We start from the raw sequence: 26,540 nt of genomic DNA on the forward strand, positions 1-26,540 counted from the left end.
TAATAAATTTGTTTTAAAATTTAATTTGTATCATTGTTTGCTTTATGGGTTGATAACATTTAATTTGCAACGATATATCAAATAATTTATATCTATTTTGAAATAATTAAATTTTTATAAAAAATATAAATATAATTATGTTAACCCGATTAATCTAACTCAATCCAATCCGTTCGTAATTAGATTAGATTGGATTGACTTTTAAAAGATGCACAAATCCAACTCATTAAATTTTGATTGCATCATGTAACATATTTATCCAGATTCAGTCCAACCCGACCTACTTATAATCTTAATTTAAATCATTTGGTGAAATTGCCTTCAGCACACTAGTGTGATAAGATTCAATCCGCGGCAATAACAAAAGAATGTCCTTATGGAGTTTTATTGTTAGGAACAAAAAATCTTCTTTTTTTTTACGCACAATAATGACGATGAAAAACATATAAAAATAACACCATAAAAGAACTAGAAAAAGATCACACAAATTTATTTAACGTGGTTCAACCCCTCATTCCTACGTTTACAAGGATGTTCATTATTTATTTTAAATGTATTACATATATTTGAAAATCCTCCCTTCAAGTTTTGTGGGTTAAATTTTAAAATTCATTCCTCATAAGTTTTATGGGTGAAACTTGAAAATTCTTTCTTCACAAGTTTTCTGGAAAAACTTGAAAACCATCATTCACAAGTTTTCTGGCGAAACTTAGAAACCCTCTTTTATATGACCTCCTATCTCATTTGGCGGTGACCCTCTCTCTCATTTCAGGCGGTGACCCCCTCTACAAGTTGGGTGGTTCTTCTCATCTCAAGAGTCTTTATTTATTAACCTTACATCACTATTTTTTTTTAAAATAAATATCTAAAATAAATACAATATATTTTAATTCTAAACAATATTCTAAAAGAATCAATATCTTTTAAAATCTAAATAATATCTTAAGAGATTTGAATTTAAAAATTTAAATTATTTTTCCAACATTTATGTAACCTTCTATTCTATCTAAAGCAGAAAGGAGCATTCACAAATTTAAGTTCAATAGCATATAATAACTGAGACATAGTTCACGATGGTCTATAGGATATTCCCAAATAAGAAAAATGGTGGCTTTGCTGCCACACTACTATGACATCTGGATGGATTTGATTTGGGACGTTTTGATATTTCAGCAACAACATACATCAAACCTTTCTTCCACCCAACAAGGATAAGGCAAGAGATTTAATCATCGGATTCATATTTGGGGCTTTTACCTCTATCATTCTCCACAAAGTCCATATGTCCGTAAGAAACAATGCTGGCAAACTGACTGGAACAATCGAACTATAAAATTTGTTTTGGATTATGTAATCCGGCTGTTCCGGAGAAATAAAAACATATTCGGAATATGTATTCCAGAGAGGTACCATCGAAGTAAGGGTACTTTAGGAAATTTTTTAAAATGACGGGTTTATGAGACAAAACTACGGGTGCAGTAAGAAATATCCAGCCTTATGAATTTGTCAAGGCCCAACTTGTTTCCACCCCTAACCTATATAAGTATCACATTGTGAACCCTTCACTTTTAAAATTGGGTTTAAACCTGCTCTTTTGTGCTGCAAATTATCGTCACGTTGCTTTGCATCAAAGTAATGCAAATTTTGCTTGCTGAGTCTGTTAGATAGGATTGGGTTTGTGAATTCCCTTTTTTTTTTTTTTTTTTATATCTATTAGTGCTTGTTGATTTTGTTCAAATGTGCAATTTGTATTTCTAGGACTTTCAATTTGATCTGTGTTTGAGATCCCACAAAAAGTAAATGGGGAAATCATTACCTTAAAAACCATTTTTGTTGGTTTGAATTAGGCCAAACTTAAATTCTAAGATAATCTATTGCATCGAATGTTGTTAATCTTATCAGACCATCTACTATCAGACTGTTGTTATCAGATCATCTGCTATGAGATAGGCATTGGACCACCAAGTTAATTTTTGAAAACTTCATGCTCAAGTTGTGGTGTGAAACCGATGTTTTTGAGATCCCACATGAGTTGAGGGCAACCTCACCTTATCTTACAAGAATTTTTTTCGGGTTGAATTAGGCCTAAGCTTAAATTCTAAAATCTCAGTTTGAAAGCATAATTTGAGGGCTTGAATTTTACGTTTGTTGATTTATGTTGTTATTGTTAGGAATGAAAAGGTCCAGGGATAATGTTTACCCGAATTCACAACACAAACCGCCCATGGTGTCTTTCAGAGTAGAACCGTAAGTTCATTTTTTTTCCCTTTTTTTGTCTTCAATATCTTGTTTCGTGGATTGTTCTGTTTCTTCTAAATTTTTATTTTCTTGGTTGGTGAAACATTTGCATCTTCAGTTTTATTGTACTGCGATGGTTGTTTGGTATTTTTCATCTGTTGTGCATCTACAATCGTTTTTTTTTTCTTGTCCTTTTTAGGTTTGACTTGGTGAGATAGTCTTTGCTGGAAGATTATTCTGTAATGTCTCAATTTATCTGCATTACTTTACAAGTTAATTTTGTGTGTAATCTTTACTATCCGTAAGACCTTGGTGTAATTGAAACCTATGAGTTAAATTCTCTAGTTTTGTACATTCAATTCATTTATGACTGCCATGTTCCGTAGACTTTAACAAGATAAACAAAATAAAAATAAGAGGAACAAAATATTGTAAAACCAAAGCAGCAGCTCAAGTGTATGCAGTTTATGAAGTATGAGTGCAATTGAGATTCAATCTTGTCTTCTCATAGTAGCTACTCTAAACTTCTGCTAGATTCAGCATTCTTCTGTTGACTTGTGTTTGAATGGAGTGATAGTGTGAAATACTTCCAAAGGTCTGAATAATTTTTTGAAATTTTATGTAATGAAGCTCGGAGCAACCACAGATGACCAGGGGTGTCTCTCAGAAACAAGCCACAGATGATGCCTTGGCATATCTTAAGGCAGTAAAGTACATGTTCCAAGATAAGGGGGAAAAATATGATGACTTTCTCGAAGTCATGAAGGATTTCAAGTTTCAAAGGTTTGAACATGTTGTACAACTTGTACTATATTCTCACAACTCCTAGATTTTTCTTTTGCTTTTTCTGTTATATTCTCTTAGAAGTGAGGATGTGGATTTTGTTACCTGAAATTGATTTGTTTATCTCTTGTTCATTTGTAGAATTGATATAACAGGTGTCACAACAAGAGTCAAGGAGCTGTTTAAAGGGAAGAAAGATCTAATATTGGGATTTAACACCTTCTTGCCAAAGGGACATGAAATTACCCTTTCATTGGAGGATGAACATCCTCCCCAAAAGAAGCCCGTTGAATTTGAGGAAGCCATAAATTTTGTGGGCAAGATTAAAGTATTTTTTTATTTAATAGTTGATACATATTATTTGTCTTCCAATACATATCAGATTGATTGGGTTCCTTTCATACAGACTCGTTTTCAAGGCAATGACCATGTTTGTAAGTCATTTTATGACATATTAAATATGTACAGAAAGGAAACCAAGCCTATCTCTGAGGTTTACCAGGAGGTCTGTGATTTCTAGTGTCTATGCCTATGTTATCAAGTTACAGTTAGGCAAATTTATTATTTTGGTTTTTGTTTTTTCTTTTTCTCCTCTAGGAGGCATTATCGTTCTTTAGAGACTCATTTGAACAATATATTGGACTTCTCTAGGTTGCTGGAATTTTCCAGGACCATGCAGATCTTCTTGAGGAATTTACTCATTTTCTTCCTGATAATTCAGGAACAGCCTCTACTCAAAATTCTCTCTTTTGTCGCAGGAGCTCTGCAATGCCAATAGTGAGGCAAATGCATGTTGAAAAGGTTTATCTCTCTCTGTATTCCCTATGTCCCTTTTATTATATAGTTGGTCATTAAACTAACGTTTAACTTATCTTTATGCCAGAGAGAAAGGACCATAACTTCACATGGTGATCGTGACCTCAATGCTGACCATCGTGATCCAGAAGTTGGCAGGTGTTTGGTGAAGGCTGATAAAGATCAGAGGAGGCATGATGTGAAGGAAAAGGATCGTAGAGAAGAGAGAGTTAAGAGACAGCAGGAAAGGGATGATAGAGATTGTGATAATGATGGTAGTAGGGAGTGTTTATCTCACAAGCAGAAATCTGGTTGTAGGGCCGAAGACTCTGGTGCTGAACAGTTGCATGATACTGATGAAAATTTTGGCATGCAGCCTATCACATCTGCCTCTGAGGATATAAGTTATTTGAAAAGTGAGTATTTTAATACTTTTGATTTTAAGTTTAGAAATGTTTTTACCTTCTCAAAAAAAATTATGAACATGAATTCATGTTTTAGCGTTGGAAACTATTAGGATCCAATTACAAGATATAGGATTTGAATAGCACATTGCAAGTACGAGATTCTAGTGTGGGATTTATAAGGTTTTGGGTTCTTCAAATATAATAGCTAGCTTTTGTGGTGTGATTCTCCCAAGGTTCCTATTAGAAGCATTTATTTCAATCTCATTTAAAAAAGAAGAAAATCAATAACACTTGAAAAGTAATTATATAATGAAAAAATTGTCTTCGTTTTTCTGCCACTTATACATAATTGGTGTAAAAGACAATATGATATCTTTTTTATTGGATTATCTAAAATTGAGAATTGCTATGTGTTTTTTATTTAGTATTGTTGGATAGAAATCCCAAAATTTATGGGATATTATTATGTTGCAGAATTTCAGGGATTAGGATCTATGATTTATTCTTTATTGTTGTTACTGATTTATAGGGATTATTATTTAATTATAGGAATTGCCTATTATTTGTTTCCTTTTTTATTTCCCTGTTTTACCTATTTATGTACTAGACCAATCATTTGAATAATAAGAAGAAGAATGATTTCTTCCACTTCTGATAATATGGTATCAAGAGCCAATTCTTCTTCATCGTAGATGAAAATTCAATAAAGTTTCATGGCTGATGCGCCACCCACACAACCATCCACACCAGAAAATATTTCGCCTTCCAATAGAAACCTAAACAACCCAGCCCATATGGCTTCATCCTTCCAACCTATTGACCTAAACCCCTCAATTCAAATAACCCAACACAAATTAAATGGGTTAAACTTTCGAGAATGGTACCAGTCGGTCCTTCTTGTCATCAAAGGGAAAGGAAAAATGGGCTATCTTACAGGGACTTCTGCAGCTCCACCAATGACTGATCCTTCCTACAGTAACTGGGATGCAGAGAACTCCATTGTCATGGCTTGGTTGATAAACTCAATGGAACTTAAAATTGGCAGAACTTACCTTTTTTGCAAAACTGCCCATGAAATATGGACCACTGTTCAGGAGATGTACTCAGACCTCCAAAACTCAGCCCAATGCTTTGAAATAAGGTCAGCTTTGCGTAATACTCAACAAGGTAACAAATCTGTAACCGAGTATTTTAATATGTTGGTAGAGTTATGGCAAGAAATGGACTTGTTCTATACTGTTTCATGGAAATGTTCTGAGGATAAATTGTTGTATGACCAAATGCTGGAAAAAGAAAGGGTATTTGATTTTCTTCAGGGACTTACAAAAGAATTAGATGAAGTTAGGGGACGGATCCTTGGCCTCAAACCACTACCAACTCTCAAGGAAGCCTTTGCCATGGTTAGAAGAGAAGAAAGTAGGAGGAAAGTGATGTTGCAAAACAATCCTACAATTGAGGATCCTCATCTAAACTCAGCTCTTGTGTCTCGGAAAAATGATCTAAAGACTATCCGTCCTAAAGAGGCCAAGACATGGTGTGATCATTGCCAAAAACCTTACCACACCAAGGAGACATGCTGACTCATTCATGGAAAACCTGCAGATTGGAAACCTAGAAGTCAGCGCAAAGCTGCTGCCTCTGTTAATGTTGCTGAATCTTCTGCAGATTTAAAGAAGCAATATTCTACTATTTTTTCTGATGAGCAAATGGATATGCTAAAGAACCTACTCTCTCAACTCAAACCTGAAGCTTCTGCACCAGCAAACTCTACAGCAAACATTGCTCAAAAAGGTAATGGTCAGTTTTCTTTCTTGTCTAGACAGGAAAATACAGGAGAATGGATCCTAGATTCCGGAGCTACTGACCATATGACAGGGTCATTGGCTGACTTTACGTCATACAAGAAAGCTGATAAAGGTGTTACTATTACAGTAGCTGACGGTAATTCATCAATGGTAGCTGGTACTGGTGACTTAAACCTGTCAGGACTAAAACTAAAATCTGTCCTTTATGTTCCTGAATTAAAATACAGTCTCATATCTGCCAGTAAATTGACTAAAGATCTAAATTGTGCAATAATTTTTTACCCTTCTCACTGTATTTTTCAGGATTTGTCTTCGAGGATGATGATTGGCAGTGCTAAGGAACATAATGGTCTGTACTTTGTATCTAATTCACCATCAAAGTCGAATTCTCCTCAAACCATCTCCCTATCAACCGTGTCAGATTCAAATGTTTTTGTATGGCACAACCGTCTTGGTCACCCTAATTTCAATTATTTGAAACACTTGTATCCAGATTTATTCATCAATAAAAATATTTCTTCTTTTAGGTGTGAACATTGCATTCTTGCAAAACAATCTCGAACTAATTATCCCTCTCATCCCTATCAACCATCACAACCCTTCCACCTCATTCATAGTGACATATGGGGTCCTTCTCGAATTCCTAACATAAATGGAGCTAGATGGTTTATCACCTTTATAGATGACCATACTCGTGTGTGTTGGGTGTACCTCTTGAAAGAAAAATCTGAAGCCAGCACAACCTTTAAACAATTTCATAAACTTGTCACCAATATTTTTGGCTCCTCAATTCACATCCTTCGTACTGATAATGGGCGGGAATACTTCTCTAATGATCTTAATGGTTACCTACAGGAACATGGCATATTCCATCAAAGTTCTTGCAATCATACCCCGCAACAAAACGGGGTTGCTGAAAGAAAAAATCGGCACATTTTGGAAGTTGCTCGTTCTCTTATGTTCACCACAAATGTTCCCAACCATTTTTGGGGAGAAGCTGTGTTAACTGCTACCTATCTTATCAATCGTCTTCCCTCCAAACCTCTCCAATTTTTAACCCCTCTTAACTGTCTAAAAAGTTTTTTTCCTTTAGTCAGAATGTTGGAGTCTATTCAACCAAAAATATTCGGGTGTACAGTCTTTGTTCATAACTCAAGTCCTACAAGAGGAAAACTGGATCCAAAATCTCATAAATGTATATTCCTTGGCTATTCTCCCACACAAAAAGGGTACAAATGTTACTGCCCAAAATCCAAAAGGTTCTACATATCATGTGATATTACTTTTCTTGAAAATCAACCTTTCTTTCACAATGATTCGTTTCAGGGGGAGAATATGATTGAACCTCATCATTGGGATCCTTCCATCTCTCTTCCAATTTCTCTTCCTTTACCTGAACCTATACAAAAAGAATATGAAACAGAATCTACACCAATAACCAGTCAAGGGGGAGAATTAGAAAAGAGGTCTCAAAATGAGTTCAAATTTTTTCCAAAATTCTACACTAGGAGACATAATGTTCCTTTGCAAGGTCAATCTTCAGACTTGGAGCCAAATCATGTGGAAGCAATAGACTGTAACACTGAAGGTAATTGTGCAGTTGAAAATCTTAATGTTGAAAATGATACTATGGATGAATTTGACTTGCCTATTGCATTACGAAAAGGAGTTAGATCTTGTACAAAGCATTCTATATCAAATTTCCTCACATATTCTAACCTATCTCCGAGATATAGAGCTTTTGTTACAGAATTGGATAGAGTTCAGATCCCAAACACTGTCTTTGATGCTCTTAAAGACGAAAAATGGAGAGCTGCTGTCCTAGAGGAAATGGCTGCACTAGAAGAAAATAAGACCTGGGATATTGTCAAGCTGCCCAAGGAGAAGAAAGTTGTGGGCTGCAGATGGATATTTACCACAAAAATGGGTGCAGATGGGAAGATAGACAGGTATAAGGCGAGGCTAGTGGCCCAAGGCTATACCCAAACCCATGGTATAGATTATGAAGAAACATTTGCACCAGTTGCAAAACTTAATTCTATTAGAATTCTCATTTCTCTTGCAGCAAATCTGGATTGGAAACTACACCAATTAGATGTGAAGAATGCTTTCTTGAATGGGAAGTTGGAGGAGGAAGTTTATATGAAATTGCCCCCTGGATTTGAAGGAGAAAATAATGATGTTGTGTGCAGGTTAAATAAGTCCCTGTATGGACTGAAACAGTCCCCAAGGGCCTGGTTCACAAGATTCAGCACTACTATGAAACAACTTGGCTATGTTCAAAGCCAAGCAGACCACACCCTTTTTGTAAAAAAATCCAAAGATGAAAGAAGGGCTATTCTTATTGTCTATGTAGATGACATGGTAATCACAGGTGATGACAATCAAGAAATTGACAATCTCAAAAGTTGTTTGCAAGCAGAATTCAAGATTAAAGATCTTGGGCAGCTTCAATACTTTCTTAGGATGGAAATAGCTAGAAGCAAGAAAGGTATTTTCATCTCACAAAGGAAGTACACTCTTGATTTGCTTCGAGAAACAGGGAAACTGGGGTGTAGACCTGCAACAACTCCCCTAGATCGAAATTGGAAGCACAAGATTATTGAAGATGATCCTCTAGTTGAAAAGGAGAGATATCAACGCCTTGTAGGAAAACTAATCTACCTATCTCTCACTAGACCAGATATTGCCTACGGTGTTAGTGTGGTAAGTCAATTTATGCATTCTCCTAGGAAGAGGCATTTGGATGCTGTAAATCAGATTCTTCGTTATCTCAAAAGTACTCCTGGGAAGGGATTACTGTTCAGAAAAAATGAACACAGAAGTGTAGAGTGTTTTGCAGATGCTGATTGGGCAGGTTCAATTGAAGATTCAAAATCTACCACAGGATACTGTACAAAAGTATGGGGAAACCTAGTGACATGGAGAAGTAAAAAACAATCGGTTGTTGCAAGAAGCAGTGCAGAGGCTGAATATAGAGCAATTGCTCAAGGAGTTTGTGAACTGATTTGGATAAAAAGATTATTACATGATTTATTTATTCCCCTTCAAGAGCCTGTGAAACTGTACAGTGATAGCAAGTCAGTCATAAACATAGTATGTAACACCCCAGTTTTCCAAAATGGTTATTATTATTATATTTGATAGTTATCTTTTATTCCAAATGTAGCTAATTCACACTCCATTTATGCTTAATTATAGGCTTTAGAAACATATGTATATTGTTGGGCTTAATTAGATAGTTGTAAACTTTCTTTTTGTTAAAATCGTTTTCGCTGGGCTGACTGGCAAGCCTCGGTTTTTGGGGCATAACTCGGTCTGTGGTTGTCCAAATGATACAAACTTTATATCAATGGAAAGCTAAGATAAAATACTATAACTTTTATGAAGAAACCATTTTCAAATTCCTTCATCTACCATGTTGAATATTCTAAAAACCGCAACATATTTAACTCACGCTGGCAGCCTGACCCCTGTTCACTAAAACAGTCATATCTGGAGTTATAGATCTCCTTTTTCGGTGATTCCAAAACGATTGAAAAGATAACATCCTAAGCTACAACTTTCATGAAGACCTCGTGACCAAATTCAGTCGTCTAGAAGGTCAAAATGGGAGTGCCAAAGGACGTGTCCACTAAACTCCACTAACCATCCACCATCACCACTAACTCCTCCACTACCACCACTAACTCATCCACTAAACCTAATTTCCTTATATTTTAATGTCTTTTTAAGGCTATAAATAGCCCCTCAATTCTTCATTTCAGAACCTCCCTAAAACACTTCTCATTTCTCTTCTCTTGTAATTTTTCTCTCTACGTTCTGCTTAGACTGAAGGAGCCTAGGGGAAGAAGTTCTGCTCTAAGTTTTAGCGAGATTCTGCCCAAATTTCTGTATATCCAGGTAAGGGGGGGAGTGGGAAACCTCGCTTGGGGGTGTGGGAGTAATCGTTAAATAGTTGTTTGTAGATTGGCTCCCGATCTTATGTCTGTTGTTTGTATGAAATATTGTTATTAATGTGCTTTGCTTTTTATATTACTTGATTTCTTGTCTGTAGTAAATAATAACTATACTATTTTTATAAAAGAAAAATAAATAAATTGTTTATTAATAAAGATATGGAAGGCTAAGCCTCCTATTAATTAATAAATATGTAATTGATGTTAAAAATGAATAAGTTTTAAAATAAAAATACCTATACGAACTTATGAAGATCTTATTATGACTTGAGTATATGAAGTATATATGAGACCTGTGCGGACCTATGAGGATATGACTGTATGAAATATGTACTCATGACTTGTGACCTATGATCCATGAATGGACCATTGAACTGTTGAACTATTGGACCGTAGGACTATTGGACTGATTGGACCATTGGACCGTTGGACTATTGGACTATTAAAGTTGGATTAATAAAATAAATCATAATTATGAAATATGAATCTTATATGTGTAATATGCTAAATGTTGAGTCTATGAATGTATGACATGCATCATATGCATATATTATTCCAGGTGTGCCGCTGAGGCCGCATACCAGTGATGCTAACAAGGTGTATGAACACCAGTGATAGGTGTGCCTTCGGGACACCAGTGATGTAACATGCTAACGAGGTGTATGAACACCAGTGATAGGTGTACCTTTGGGTCACCAGTGATAAATTCTGAAACTTCCGTATGGCGCCACATGCATGCATTTTGTGAGTCGAGTCAATAAAATCATTGCATGATTTATAAATGTACATATATATATATATATGATATTGATTATATTGTATGTGTGTGTGCTATTTAACTTTTATTTCTATACCTGCAACTAAGTGAGAAGTTTCTCACTCCTCTTGTTATTCTTGTATATGTTTAAATTTATGTTGCAGGTAATCTTAATCATGAGGATGTTGGTAATGAAGTCTAGAGGCTTAAGTGGGCATGCTCTGATAGGATGTGACATCGGGCTTAGCTAGGCTTCTTTCTGGGATAATAATGTTTTATTTTCCTTCTTTTGAAATTTAAATATATTTGTATGATATACAAAAAATTATAAATTGATTCCTAACTAGGAGGCACTGCCACCTTTACTGGGATTAATTTATAATCTTTGTTTTATTATGACTTCTTGAGTTTGGTATAAATGTTAATTACGAATGTGCATCTTCTACCTTATGATATTTATTATTTTATATCACTCTAATATACTTTTTAAATATAGTTAATGCTTATTAAGTAATTATGTTGGGGTAGAGGGTGTCACATTTAGTGGTATCAGAGCAGGTTGATTCTATCGGCCGTGAGTTATGTGTCTACTATGTTTATTGATTGTAAATATATTATGTTATAGTTGTCTGTGTTTATTAAAAGTTCTGTATATCCAGATTATGGCTGGTAGAAATGATCGTGCGATTGCTGATGCTCTCCAAGCATTAGCCCAAGCAATGAACAACAACAATATGGCTGGAGTTATTCCTAACTGGTTGGAGCAATTTCAGAAGAATAACCCGCCGACCTTTAAAGGAGGATATGACCCAGATGTTGCAATAAATTGGCTAATGGAGATTGAAAAGATCTTCAATGCTATGGAATGTCCTTTTCCTCAGAAAGTGAGGTTGGCTACCTTTATGTTTACTGCTGATGCCCATTTTTGGTGGGAAGGAGCACTTCAAAGGATAATAGATGGAGGAATGCAATTAAATTGGGAAAACTTCAAAAGAGTTTTTCTTGAGAAGTATTTCCCGGATGATGTGAGAAGCCAGAAGGAAGCTGAATTTCTCGAGTTAAAGCAAGGAAATGATACGGTGGCACACTATGCTGAAAAATTTGATGCCTTGGTCCGTTATTGTACCCATTATCATGGTGAGGGTGGCGAACGGGCTAAATGTATTAAATTTGTGAATGGCCTTCGTCCTGAGATAAAAACCGCAATTAATTATCAAGAGATTTATCACTACCCAACGCTTGTCAACAAGAGTAGAATCTATGACCGTGATAATCGTGCACGTTCTGTCTTTTACAAGGGAGTTGGAGGTCCTATTCGTGCAGTGAATTCAAATACTTCCGGTAAGAGTAAGCCTTATTCTGCTTCTACCAGATCTCAGGGAAATATGGCTGCTGCCAATAGAACTAAGTCGTCCACTGTGAACACTACTGGTAGTGTTGGAGGGTCTGTGTCTATTTCTTCAGGAAGATGTGGAAAGTGTGGACGGATCGGTCATATTAAATCAGAGTGTCGTGACAAGGAGGTTACTTGCTTCAACTGCAATGGTAAAGGACACATCAGTACTCAATGTCCTGAACCACCAAGAACACGTGTCGTTGGATCAGGATCACAAACCGAACGACCAAAGACTGTAGGAAGAGTATTTGCTCTTAGTGGTGTTGAAGCTGCTCAGTCAGAAAATTTGATACAAGGTACTTGTTTCATAGCTGAGACTCCTTTTGTTGTACTATTTGATTCTGGTGCAACTCATTCCTTTATTTCCATCTCTTGTGTCCAAAAACTGAAATTGCCTGTGTCTTTGTTAAATTTTGATTTAGTTGTTGAAACCCCTACTAATGGTTCTGTAACTACATCCCTAGTGTGTTTAAAATGCCCTTTGACAATTTCTGAAAAACAGTTTCTAGTTGACTTAATCTGTCTGCCTCTTAGTCAATTAGATGTAATCCTTGGTATGGATTGGCTATCTTCTCACCATGTTCTTTTAAATTGCTTTGATAAATCCATTTCATTTGGTGAATGTAAGAGTACGGAATTTCTTAGTGCTTCTAACATTAAAACTTGTTTAAAGGAAAATGAAAGGGTATACATGATCTTATCTTCATTAACAGTTGAGACTGAGAATAAGCTAGATGAGATTCCCTTAGTGAGAGAATTTCCAGAAGTATTTCCTAAGGATGTGTCTAGTTTACCACCCGAGAGAGAGATTGAGTTCAGTATAGACTTAGTGCCAGGTACCGCACCCATATCTATAGCACCATATAGGATGTCTCCTAAAGAGTTAGTTGAGCTTAAGAAACAGATAGAGGAACTACAAGAAAAACAATTCATTAGGCCTAGTGTTTCACCTTGGGGAGCGCCTGTTCTATTGGTCAAGAAGAAAGATGGGAGCATGAGATTGTGCATAGATTATAGACAATTGAATAAGGTAACCATTAAGAATAAGTATCCATTGCCTAGAATAGATGACCTTATGGACCAGCTAGTTGGGGCTTGTGTGTTTAGTAAGATAGATTTGAGATCAGGTTATCACCAAATCCGAGTGAAATCCGAGGATATCCCAAAGACTGCTTTTAGGACCCGCTATGGGCACTATGAGTATTTAGTGATGCCTTTTGGTGTGACTAATGCACCTAGTGTTTTCATGGACTACATGAATAGGATCTTTCACCCTTACTTGGATAGATTTGTAGTGGTCTTCATAGATGATATCCTAGTGTATTCTAAGAATAGGGAGGAGCATGCTGAGCACCTTAGGATCGTTCTTCAAACCCTTAAGGAGAAACAGTTGTATGCTAAATTGGCAAAATGTGAATTTTGGTTGGAGAGTGTAAATTTTCTAGGGCATGTGATATCCAAGGATGGGATAGCTGTAGATCCTTCTAAGGTAGAGGCGGTTCTTGAATGGAAAACACCTAAGTCAGTTTTTGAGATTAGGAGTTTTCTAGGACTAGCTGGGTATTATAGGAGATTTATAGAGGGTTTTTCTAAATTAGCTTTACCTTTGACCAAATTGACTAGGAAAAACCAACCTTTTGTGTGGGACTCTAAGTGTGAAGAGAGTTTTCAAGAACTTAAGAGAAGACTAACTAGTGCCCCTGTGTTAGTATTACCTGACCCTAGCAAGACTTTTGAGGTATTTTGTGATGCTTCCAAATCAGGTTTAGGTGGAGTACTTATGCAGGAGAGAAGGGTAGTAGCCTATGCGTCTAGACAACTTAAAACCCATGAGCAAAACTATCCTACCCATGATCTTGAGTTAGCTGCAATAGTATTCGTGCTTAAGTTGTGGAGGCACTACTTGTTTGGATCTAGATTTGAGGTGTTTAGTGATCACAAAAGCCTTAAGTACTTGTTTGACCAAAAAGAATTAAATATGAGACAGAGAAGATGGTTAGAGTTTCTTAAGGATTATGACTTTCAGTTGAACTATCACCCAGGCAAAGCTAATGTGGTAGCTGACGCTTTGAGTAGGAAATCCTTGAGAATTTCTTCTTTAATGATGAGGGAATTGCACATGATTGAGGAATTTAGGGATATGAGTTTAGGGTGTGAACTAACCTCTAAGAGTATTAGGTTGGGAACCTTGAAGGTGACTAATAACTTGATAGATGAAATTAGAAAAGGTCAGAAGGTAGATCCTTTCTTATTGAGTCAAGTTGAGAAGTTAAATCAAGGTGTGGAAAGTGAATTTAAAATTGGAATAGATGGAGTATTGAGGTTTAGAGATAGGTTGTGTATTCCTAGTGTGCCTGAACTTAAGAAAGCAATACTTGAAGAAGGACACAGGAGTAGCCTTAGTATTCATCCAGGAGCCACTAAGATGTACCAAGACCTTAAGAAGATGTTCTGGTGGCCTAAGATGAAAAAGGAAGTGGAGGAATTTGTGTATGCCTGCCTGGTATGTCAGAAAGCTAAGGTAGAACACCAAAAACCTTCAGGTTTCCTGCAACCTTTGGATGTGCCTGTGTGGAAATGGGATAGTATCTCTATGGATTTCGTAGTGGGGTTACCTAAAGCTGCGAAAAACTTAGATGCTATATGGGTCATTGTAGATAGATTGACTAAGTCTGCCCATTTTATTCCCATTAACATTAGATACTCTTTGGAGAGACTAACCAAGTTGTACATAAGTGAAATTGTGAGATTACATGGGGTCCCTACTAGTATAGTTTCTGACAGAGATCCTAGGTTTACTTCTAGATTTTGGGACAGTTTACATGAGGCTCTAGGCACTAAGCTTAGATTGAGTTCAGCCTACCATCCCCAAACAGATGGCCAAACCGAAAGAACTATTCAATCTTTGGAAGACTTGTTGAGAGCTTGCATCTTAGAACATGGGGGTAGTTGGGATAGTTTCCTACCTTTGATAGAGTTTACCTACAACAATAGCTACCATTCCAGTATTGGGATGGCACCTTATGAAGCTCTATATGGTAGGAGATGTAGAACACCTTTGTGTTGGGTAGAACCTGGAGAGAATGCTATCTTAGGACCTGAGATAGTTCAACAAACTACTGAACAAGTTAAGATGATCCAGGAGAGAATGAGAGCAGCTCAGAGTAGGCAGAAGAGTTACAGTGATAAGAGGAGAAGGGACCTTGAGTTTAATGAAGGTGATCATGTATTCCTTAAAGTTACTCCTTGGACAGGAGTAGGCAGAGCACTAAAATCTCGTAAGCTTACTCCACGTTTCATTGGTCCTTATCAAATCCTTAAAAGAATTGGTGAAGTAGCCTATCAAATTGCCTTACCCCCATCTCTTTCAAATCTTCATAATGTCTTTCATGTCTCTCAACTCAGAAAGTATGTCCATGATCCTTCCCATATCATTGAGTCTGACAACATTCAGTTGAAAGATAATCTTACCTATGAAACAGTTCCTTTAAGAATTGATGATACGAGGGTGAAACAACTAAGAGGAAAGGAAATTCCTTTGGTTAAGGTCGTTTGGGGAGGAAATTTTGAAGAAAATGCAACCTGGGAATTAGAAAGCAAGATGCGTGAAGTTTATCCATTCCTATTTTCAGGTAAATTTCGAGGACGAAATTTCTTAAAAGGAGGGGAGAATTGTAACACCCCAGTTTTCCAAAATGGTTATTATTATTATATTTGATAGTTATCTTTTATTCCAAATGTAGCTAATTCACACTCCATTTATGCTTAATTATAGGCTTTAGAAACATATGTATATTGTTGGGCTTAATTAGATAGTTGTAAACTTTCTTTTTGTTAAAATCGTTTTCGCTGGGCTGACTGGCAAGCCTCGGTTTTTGGGGCATAACTCGGTCTGTGGTTGTCCAAATGATACAAACTTTATATCAATGGAAAGCTAAGATAAAATACTATAACTTTTATGAAGAAACCATTTTCAAATTCCTTCATCTACCATGTTGAATATTCTAAAAACCGCAACATATTTAACTCACGCTGGCAGCCTGACCCCTGTTCACTAAAACAGTCATATCTGGAGTTATAGATCTCCTTTTTCGGTGATTCCAAAACGATTGAAAAGATAACATCCTAAGCTACAACTTTCATGAAGACCTCGTGACCAAATTCAGTCGTCTAGAAGGTCAAAATGGGAGTGCCAAAGGACGTGTCCACTAAACTCCACTAACCATCCACCATCACCACTAACTCCTCCACTACCACCACTAACTCATCCACTAAACCTAATTTCCTTATATTTTAATGTCTTTTTAAGGCTATAAATAGCCCCTCAATTCTTCATTTCAGAACCTCCCTAAAACACTTCTCATTTCTCTTCTCTTGTAATTTTTCTCTCTACGTTCTGCTTAGACTGAAGGAGCCTAGGGGAAGAAGTTCTGCTCTAAGTTTTAGCGAGATTCTGCCCAAATTTCTGTATATCCAGGTAAGGGGGGGAGTGGGAAACCTCGCTTGGGGGTGTGGGAGTAATCGTTAAATAGTTGTTTGTAGATTGGCTCCCGATCTTATGTCTGTTGTTTGTATGAAATATTGTTATTAATGTGCTTTGCTTTTTATATTACTTGATTTCTTGTCTGTAGTAAATAATAACTATACTATTTTTATAAAAGAAAAATAAATAAATTGTTTATTAATAAAGATATGGAAGGCTAAGCCTCCTATTAATTAATAAATATGTAATTGATGTTAAAAATGAATAAGTTTTAAAATAAAAATACCTATACGAACTTATGAAGATCTTATTATGACTTGAGTATATGAAGTATATATGAGACCTGTGCGGACCTATGAGGATATGACTGTATGAAATATGTACTCATGACTTGTGACCTATGATCCATGAATGGACCATTGAACTGTTGAACTATTGGACCGTAGGACTATTGGACTGATTGGACCATTGGACCGTTGGACTATTGGACTATTAAAGTTGGATTAATAAAATAAATCATAATTATGAAATATGAATCTTATATGTGTAATATGCTAAATGTTGAGTCTATGAATGTATGACATGCATCATATGCATATATTATTCCAGGTGTGCCGCTGAGGCCGCATACCAGTGATGCTAACAAGGTGTATGAACACCAGTGATAGGTGTGCCTTCGGGACACCAGTGATGTAACATGCTAACGAGGTGTATGAACACCAGTGATAGGTGTACCTTTGGGTCACCAGTGATAAATTCTGAAACTTCCGTATGGCGCCACATGCATGCATTTTGTGAGTCGAGTCAATAAAATCATTGCATGATTTATAAATGTACATATATATATATATATGATATTGATTATATTGTATGTGTGTGTGCTATTTAACTTTTATTTCTATACCTGCAACTAAGTGAGAAGTTTCTCACTCCTCTTGTTATTCTTGTATATGTTTAAATTTATGTTGCAGGTAATCTTAATCATGAGGATGTTGGTAATGAAGTCTAGAGGCTTAAGTGGGCATGCTCTGATAGGATGTGACATCGGGCTTAGCTAGGCTTCTTTCTGGGATAATAATGTTTTATTTTCCTTCTTTTGAAATTTAAATATATTTGTATGATATACAAAAAATTATAAATTGATTCCTAACTAGGAGGCACTGCCACCTTTACTGGGATTAATTTATAATCTTTGTTTTATTATGACTTCTTGAGTTTGGTATAAATGTTAATTACGAATGTGCATCTTCTACCTTATGATATTTATTATTTTATATCACTCTAATATACTTTTTAAATATAGTTAATGCTTATTAAGTAATTATGTTGGGGTAGAGGGTGTCACATAGTACATAACCCAGTGCAACATGACAGGATGAAACATGTAAGAATTGACAGAAACTTCATCAAGTCAGAAATGGAAAATGGTACATTTTCTCTACATTATGTTCCAACCAAATTACAAGAAGCAGACCTGCTGACAAAGGCTTTGTTGAAGTCAGATTTTGAGTCTAATATTAGCAAGCTAGGAATGACTAGCATCTATTCACCAGCTTAAGGGGGAGTGTTGGATAGAAATCCCAAAATTTATGGGATATTATTATGTTGCAGAATTTCAGGGATTAGGATCTATGATTTATTCTTTATTGTTGTTACTGATTTATAGGGATTATTATTTAATTATAGGAATTGCCTATTATTTGTTTCCTTTTTTATTTCCCTGTTTTACCTATTTATGTACTAGACCAATCATTTGAATAATAAGAAGAAGAATGATTTCTTCCACTTCTGATAATAAGTATCTATGCTGTTGAGCTATATAAATTGTAAAAAAAATTCCAAGCTTTACTTGCAAGAAGAATCCTAATCCTAATGTTTGCTAGTGTTCTCTTGTTTGTTTGGTAGTAATTTTAACTCCTTATTTCCCTTTACTGTTCATTCTTTTTAAAACATGTCATATCAGGTATGTGTAGTCCCCTGCTTGGTTACCTAGAAAAAGTCAAGGAGAAATTACGAAATCCTGAGGATTACCAGGAATTTTTGAAGTGCCTACATATCTACAGCAAGGAAATAATTATGAAAGAAGAATTGCAATCATCAGTATGGTTTATACTTTTAACTTTTGTTAGCTTCTTTTCTGGTTTTGTTGAAATCAATACAGTTGAATATAATTTGGCTGACATTGAAGATTGTCCTTCAATAAAAAATTTGATGGTAGAACATAGAAATGAAGAAGAATTGGTTATAGCCTTATAGGCAAATAGAACCAATCTTGTACCAAGCCTTTTTTTCTTCAGAAAAGCTTGAATTATTATTACAGTGAGAGCAACCAATCATCATAGCTATATCCGGATGAATGATCAAGATTAAACATTGGTTTACGATATATCTGAAATGGTCATTGGCTTTTTTACATAGTTTTAATTTTGACACTATTTACTGGACAGAGATGGTCTTTTTCTTTTTGACTTGCTGCTGTTGTGTATCTATGTTAAATGTGAGCCAAGAATTAATCAGAAATCTTGTGCAACTCTACAGCTTTGCATCATCAAAGAAGATTAATTTTCAATGTCACAAACTCGACTTTTTATAATTTGCTAAGGTTTGACTTGATGAATTTTCCAATAAATAAGCTGAGTGATCTGTATTAGAAAGAGCTTTCCAAATACATTCAAGTTCCTACTGTTCTCCAAGTTGAAAATCTTTAAAGAGAGAATGTTGTGTAAGAAATGTTAAATATTATTAAGTGGCTTATCTTCGTTGTGGAGGTTCACTCAATTGCGTTTGGAATCTGTTTGATGTGACTCTGTCTTCTATGTTTTTTACATGACAAAGTTTGTTCTCTTGTAGCATACTATGTATAATTGCTAACATCTATTGGTTTATGATTCTAGGTGTGCAATTTACTGGGAAAATACACAGATCTTTTGGAGGGATTTAATGAATTTTTGACACAATGTGAGAAGAATGGTAATGTTTAACATCAGACTAAATTTCACTTTTTACTAAGTTTAGCTTTTGTGTTTATTCTTTCTAATCAAGTACTGTCATGCAGAAGGATTCTTTGCTGGTGTCATGGATAAAAGTAAGTTACATGCTTTCTTTTTTTTGTTATCGTGTGATATATCCCCCTTTCTGCTTTGTTGTAGTAAGGCCTCACAGGAACGTTTTCAGCTTTGTGTTTTGGAGTTTGGACCAAAAAGTCTGACTGTTATTTATTCATCAAACTTCTTTTGGCATGAAGGACATGGACCAACAAAACCAATGATGGTAGAAGACTGGAATCAAGATAGTGATAGGGATAACAGGATGAAAAAAAGGGATCACAAATGCAGAGAAAATGACAAATCCAATGCAACTACTCACAAAGATGTTTCAGTTCCTAAGATGTCTCTGTATGCCAGCAAGGATAAGTATGCAGTGAAACCTATAAGTGAGCTGGACCTTTCTGACTTTGAGCAACGCACTCCTAGTTACCGTCTTCTACCAAAAAATGTATTGTTGCTTACTTGTCCCTTTGTTTTAGTATGTCCTAATGAAATTGCTTTGATTCTCTTGCTGATTGTGCTTATATGTACTATTTGTGCTCACAAAGTACCCAATACCGCCAGCCAGCCAGAAAACAGAACATGGTGCAGAGGTATTGAATGATCGCTGGGTTTCTGTTAGTTCTGGCTGTGAGAACCATTCCTTTAAGCACATGCACAAAAACCAGCATGAGGAGAGCTTGTTTAGATGTGAAGATGACCGGTTAGAGCATACCATTGATTTTCATTTTTCCTTTAAAATACCTATTTTATTGATTCATGTTTTATTGGTCGTGGTCATATTTATACTTTTTGGTTAGTTTTGACGTCACCGGATAATGTTCAAAGATGTGATTTCCACTGGCTATCTTTCACTTGCACATTGCTGATATTATTTTAATTTTTAACTGATGCTGGCAGGTTTGAACTTGATATGTTGTTAGAGTCTGTAAATGCGACAATGAAACGAGTTGAAGAGATCTTAGAAAAGATAAATGCTAATATAATTGAAGGATATGGTCCAATTCGTGTGGAGGAGCACTTAACAGGTTATGTGCTTTCCAATTGATAAATGAAATTTGTCAAAGTACATTTTCTTGATGTTTCCAATGTTCTGACATGACTTTTTTCCCGTGTTCTTTTAGCTCTAAATCTCAGGTGCATTGAGAGACTATATGGTGATCATGGGCTTGAAGTAATTGACGAGCTAAAGAAGAATGCATCTTTAGTTTTGCCAGTCATATTAACCCGCTTGAAGCAGAAACAGGATGAGTGGGCAAGGTGTCGTGCTGATTTTCATGAAGTTTGGGCTGAAATATGTGCAAAGAACTATCATAAATCACTTGATCCCCATACTACTTACTCTAAGAAGCAGGATACAAAATGCTTGAGCACTATAGGTAAAAGAATGTGTTGCCCTACAAGAACATGGAATGCTATATTTTTTTTCTCTTTGTACTTTAAATAAATTAGATTTAATTATTTATTTAGTCCCTACACTAGAAAGTCATCCATTTTAATCCAAGTAAAAAAAAAAAAGTTAATGTCGTTAATGATGAATGATGTAGTACTAACATATCGTTGATGTGATACTAACATGTGTTACACTTTACGTTTTATTTTCTATACTTTCACCTTTTTTATATTTTGATCTCTATACTTGCACAATTTTTACCTTTTAGTTCCTATACTTAGAAACTATTTGTTTTAGCTGCGAGCAATTTCTTCATTTTAGGAGGAAGGAGGGGGGAAAATATTAATAAAGACAAAAAAAAACAGTCCTTATAAAGACTTAAATATGAAAAACAAGATGAGTTTTTTATCATAGAGGAAACTTTAATTGATGAGCTATTGTCCCTATCTTCTGTTTAATTTGTTAGGGCCCAACGAACAGAACAACCAATTTGAGATTAATTCTTTGTGCTACACTTTGTTGTCTATGTGATCTTAGCTTGAGAAAGACCCAATCTCCCTCATAGGATTGAAAACTCCTTTTCCTATCTACATACTTTATTGTCTTAATATTCCCGAGGTCACAGTAGACGACACCATAATTACCTAAGCACCTCATTCCTATCAACAAGCTCCCTTTCAACAAATTCTACTTTTGTTTCTCCAATAACAAATTAGACCAATGTAGGTTTCCTGCCATGGACTGCTTGAAAAGGACTAACTCCTGTAGTGACATGAAAAGTGGTGTTGTACCGCCATCTTGCCCAGTGCAACTAGTTGATCCAAGTCTTTGGCTACTTTGAATAAAAACACCTAAGATTAAATTGGAAAAAAACACTTTCATATTGATTGTTGTTGATACATTCTTTAATCTCCTAGTTAAAGCACAAAGCCTAAGACTAAATAAGGAAACAAATAAGAAAGAATAACAAAATAAATACAAAGATATCATGCAATATATGTGCCCCCAAAATATCTCTCCTAATTTTTTTCTCTAATTACAACACTTCCTCTCAAGTTAGTAAATGGATATCTATCATTCCCAACTTGCCAACACATTTTAGAAATCTAGCAACAAGAAGTCCTTTTGTAAGAACATGTGCCAATGAAGTCTGGTAGGTACCTGAACTGTAGTTATAATACCGATATTCAACTTCTCTTTGATAAAATGTCTGTCTGTCTCTATGTGCTTCAACCTATCATACTGAACTGGATTATGGGAAATGTTGATATTTGACATGTTATCACAAAATAGCCTTATATGAACTTCATATTTAACTTTAAGTTCACCAAGGATAATATTTATTCATAACCCCTCACAAATACCATGGGCCTTAGATCAAAACTGAGTTTTTTCACCAGACTGAGCAACTCTATCTTGCTTCTTTCTTCTCATTGTCACCAAATTCCCGCCAAGAAGTGTGAAAGATTGACCCTGCATAGTCAGCATTGTGTATACCTCCAAGGACAATGAACTCTCTTAAAAAATAATCTTTTTCCTGAGGTAGTCTTCAAGTATTAGAGAATCCTCTCAACTGTCTGAAAAGTGCCTCTCACAAGGGTTATGCATAAATTGACTGACCATACTCATTGCATAGGTAATGTTTGGCCCAGCGTGAGATAAATATATCAATTTCCCCACAAATCTCTGATATTGGAACTTCTTGACAGGTTGACTTTTTTCACCTCCAAGCCTATGATTTTGTTCAATGGGTAACCCTAACCCTAATGTCTTGCATCCCAACATTCCCATTTCTTTGAGAAGATCGATAACAAATATTCATGTGGGAAATAAAGTTACCTTTTCTGGAATAGGCAACCTCTATCTCAAGGAAATACTTTAATTTACACAATTCCTTCATTTCAAATTGAGTAACTTCTCCTTGAGGTCCAATTTCTCTGTTTCATCACCTGAAATTATCATGTCCTCTACATAGACTATCAAAAGAGTAAGTCCACCATCAGGGAATGTTTTATGAAGAGAGTATGATCACCTTGATTTTATATTTTTATTGTACCCTAAGGATATCATAGCCCGAGTAAATTTCACAAACCATGTTTGGGGAGATTGCTTGAGACCATATAGGGCTTTATTTTTATTTGAGCATTTATGTGTAGTATAAAATATTTTAACATGTTTTAAATCTTCAGCATGGTGGTGGTCATCCATTATTGATTTTTGATTGCTATCCAAAATTGGTAACTATGTTATTTATCCCGAATTCTTGATCTTTGTTTTCTTTTCTGAGTTATAACTGTGTTAATTTTTATGATGAATGGAACTCTGAGATACTTTTTTTTTTTTTTGGCAAGAACTTACTGCTACTACTCCATCAAGACGTTGTAAATTTTCCGGTGAGGGAGAACTTGATTTACCTTCATTAGAGGTATGAATGAACTCCCTTTTCAACTTATAGCAGTCTATTTTCAACTAAAATTGAATGTGGAATGTATTCCGCTTAAGAGGATATTTTTCATTTACTTTTAGTGTAGAGTTTTACACAAGCAAGGAACTAGTTAAACGCCTTTTATTCAAAGGGAAGTATAACTTTTACTCAAAGTGGAGTACCTTAATGGTATTTGGATGAGAAATTTATATAGGGTAATTCATTTATTTGAAGAATTTCAAATTCCTTGAGGTGAAATGTTTTGTTTAGACGAGAAATTTACAAAGAATTTGAAATTCAAGCATTTATGAAATTCCTTAAAATAGTAGAATTTCAAATTCTCCCAAAAATGGGAGAATTTGAAATTTCTCATATTTGTTTTTCTTATTTCACCTATATATTTTGTCTTATCTCTTCATTCTTTTAATTATTAGATATTCAAAAATATTTTTAAAATTATTAAATATTATCATATTAATTTTTCAAATTAATAAATATTATCTAATATTAATTTTTAAAATTATTAAATATTTAAAAATGGATTAATATTTATTTTTATAAAATTTAATTTAAAAATCTCAACATATAAATATATTTTTAAAATCAATTTTACAATGATGGAATCAAATTATTATATTCAACCTAATAATTTAAAATTTAAGAAATTTGAATTGACTCATCCAAAAAAATATTTTAAGAATAATAGAAATTGAAATCAAAGTAATTCAAATACCAAAAATTTAAATTTACTTAAATTTGTAAAATTTCTCATCGAAATACATTATAAATATTCAGTGTTGTCACAATTTCTAGTTTACTAATGGCACAAATAATTATTCTTGTGCCATGTGGATGCTTTTTGTACCTAAAAGAATCTCGTATCTACGTCTCTAAAAATATTTACTTTTGTCTATGGCAGGAGACATCATCAATATTTGTCTCACAAGTTGTTGATCACGATTCCAATGATATTATTAGTAGAGCCTTGAATGTCCCTGAGCGCCCAGATCGTGCTTGAAGAGTGAGATTTGAAGTGACGCAAAAGACTTATGTATCACCCAAACAAAGGTCACAATCTATTACATATGACCAAGTGCAACAAATCAATGACTTAGAGGACCTCGAAAAACGAGTGTCTAAGTTGCAAGTGAAAATGCAAATGCAAAGGGATAAGGAGCCATAGGCAGAAGGTTTGGGTGGCCTAAGGGGTAGAAATAGTTGCAGACCTACGGCTACTCATATAGTAGAGGTAGCTATTTAACCTTAAGGAGTACTAAGTTGCTTAAATAATGAAGTACATGCACTATAAGTTATTGTATATCTGTACTTATTTTATTAGGTAAATGGATAATTTGTTCATTCGTTTTTTTAGTATCAATGAAACTCACTAAGTTGTTAAGGGGATGGTATATAACATCGAGTCGGATACATTACATAGTTAACCATTGTCCCATAATCATAAAATGGTTGTGATTGATTTTGATTTTGATGGTGATGCACCTCTTTAGGTCCTAATTAGTGATGATATATAGATTTTCAATGATGTAATAGGTACTTTAGTTACATAACGAATCAACTTGATTGTATTATATGTTTTTCCGTTTTAGTACACACCTAATCTATTGATAATTTTGTTTCATGATCGTATCTAACACCAACAAAGCTTTAAGACACCTGCAACATCAAGTCGAAAAGGAAAAACTTCTCAATATATGAATGTGTCTATTATGACTCCAAGAAAAGAGTAGCAATGCACTTGATTTTTCATGTCCGCCCATAGTTATAGGTTCTTACTCTTATTACTATATGTTAGATAAGTTTTTCAAGCGAGTTGACCAAGAAACAATACACATTACAAATGAAATATTTTGATTTGCTGGTATGGAGTACATTGGTGAAGAAGATTGTTATGATATACTTTCAAATGCTTTCTTACATTGTCATTAGTATATATATTTGCTACGTGAATTTTTTACTTTGTAATTCTATATCTATTTTTTCCCCCAAATTTTAGACTTTAATATTACGATAATAATTTTGATGTATTTTTTAAAAGTTATTGTTTGACATATTAAAGCATCTCATATGTTGACATTATCCGGTCAGATGAGTTTTCTATAGTATAGAGATGTACTAAGAAAATTTCAACAATTTATTCGAAGGGAAAGTCATTGAAATTCAAAATGTTCAATATCTCATATTAAATAATGATATGTAATGCTTTTAAAATTGAATTAATCATTGAATTGGTCTAAATATTAGTTCAAGGTTCAATATTTAAACCATAATCAAACAGATAATAATAATTTTTTTATTATTATCATCAATACAAAAATAATATTAAATAAATATAATATTATAATTTTATAACACTAAAAATTATAATAAAATGTTATTTGTAATTTTTCCACATTTAATGTGATATAATAGTTAAGAAAATTTTGATAAAATATAACAATATTTATTATAAATAATAATAAATTTACATTTAGAATAAATGCTATCAAGTTAATATAAAATAAATTGTGAAAATAAAAATATTAAAAATAAAAAATTAACACAAATAATTAAATTATATTTATAAGACAAGTATTAAAAATAAGTTATACAAAATTATAATTTTTTAAATATGTATTTTTATTAAAAATATTTTACATTAAATTTTAAATATATCTTTTTAATTGAACTGGTTCAACTGATTTTTTATGTTTTGATTGTTTCGTTGTTAAATAATTTTAAAAACCAACCGAATCGATTGAAAATTGATGTCCGATTGAATGGATTCAATAACTATTTCAATCTAATTTTCAAAATCATAATAATATGACTTAAGTAATATATATAAGTGAGAAATAATTCTTATTTTATAAATTAATTAATTTTATAAAGTTAAATTAGGTCGATGTTTATATTCTAAAATGATATAAAATCAAGTTGAGGAAACTTTCAATATGGCACCATCCTTGTGGATCCATTGTCCATAGTGACAATTATTTTTGGCAACCGTTCCAATTTGCCACTTTGATTTTGTTGCCACCTGACTTTCCAGTGA

General features: G+C 34.3%; 1 protein-coding gene across 4 annotated transcripts; it reads left to right on the forward strand.

Annotated features, from left to right (window-relative positions):
- The first annotated feature begins 1,079 nt into the window (after positions 1 to 1,079).
- Positions 1,080 to 25,127, forward strand: LOC109792503 (paired amphipathic helix protein Sin3-like 3). Of its 4 annotated transcripts, XM_020351924.3 has the most exons (16): positions 1,463 to 1,632; positions 2,172 to 2,247; positions 2,869 to 3,021; positions 3,163 to 3,349; positions 3,428 to 3,526; positions 3,673 to 3,822; positions 3,905 to 4,232; positions 18,587 to 18,723; positions 19,518 to 19,593; positions 19,679 to 19,708; positions 19,868 to 20,118; positions 20,219 to 20,373; positions 20,571 to 20,698; positions 20,795 to 21,049; positions 23,415 to 23,488; positions 24,408 to 25,127. In XM_020351924.3, exons 2-16 carry the CDS (start codon positions 2,174 to 2,176, stop codon positions 24,504 to 24,506), a joined length of 2,196 nt encoding a protein of 731 aa, XP_020207513.1. In that variant the 5' UTR covers positions 1,463 to 1,632; positions 2,172 to 2,173; the 3' UTR covers positions 24,507 to 25,127. The 4 variants fall into 4 exon arrangements, with proteins under 4 accessions (XP_082926219.1, XP_029125986.1, XP_029125985.1 ...); XM_083070093.1 differs by lacking the exon at positions 1,463 to 1,632 and adding an exon at positions 1,080 to 1,406 and having other exon boundaries at positions 3,163 to 3,526; XM_029270153.2 differs by having other exon boundaries at positions 1,460 to 1,632; positions 3,163 to 3,526; positions 19,682 to 19,708.
- Positions 25,128 to 26,540: the final 1,413 nt, after the last annotated feature.

This window comes from Cajanus cajan, chromosome 3, assembly GCF_000230855.2.
Source record: "Cajanus cajan strain Asha chromosome 3, NIPB_CcT2T_4, whole genome shotgun sequence".
Lineage (NCBI taxonomy): Eukaryota > Viridiplantae > Streptophyta > Magnoliopsida > Fabales > Fabaceae > Cajanus > Cajanus cajan.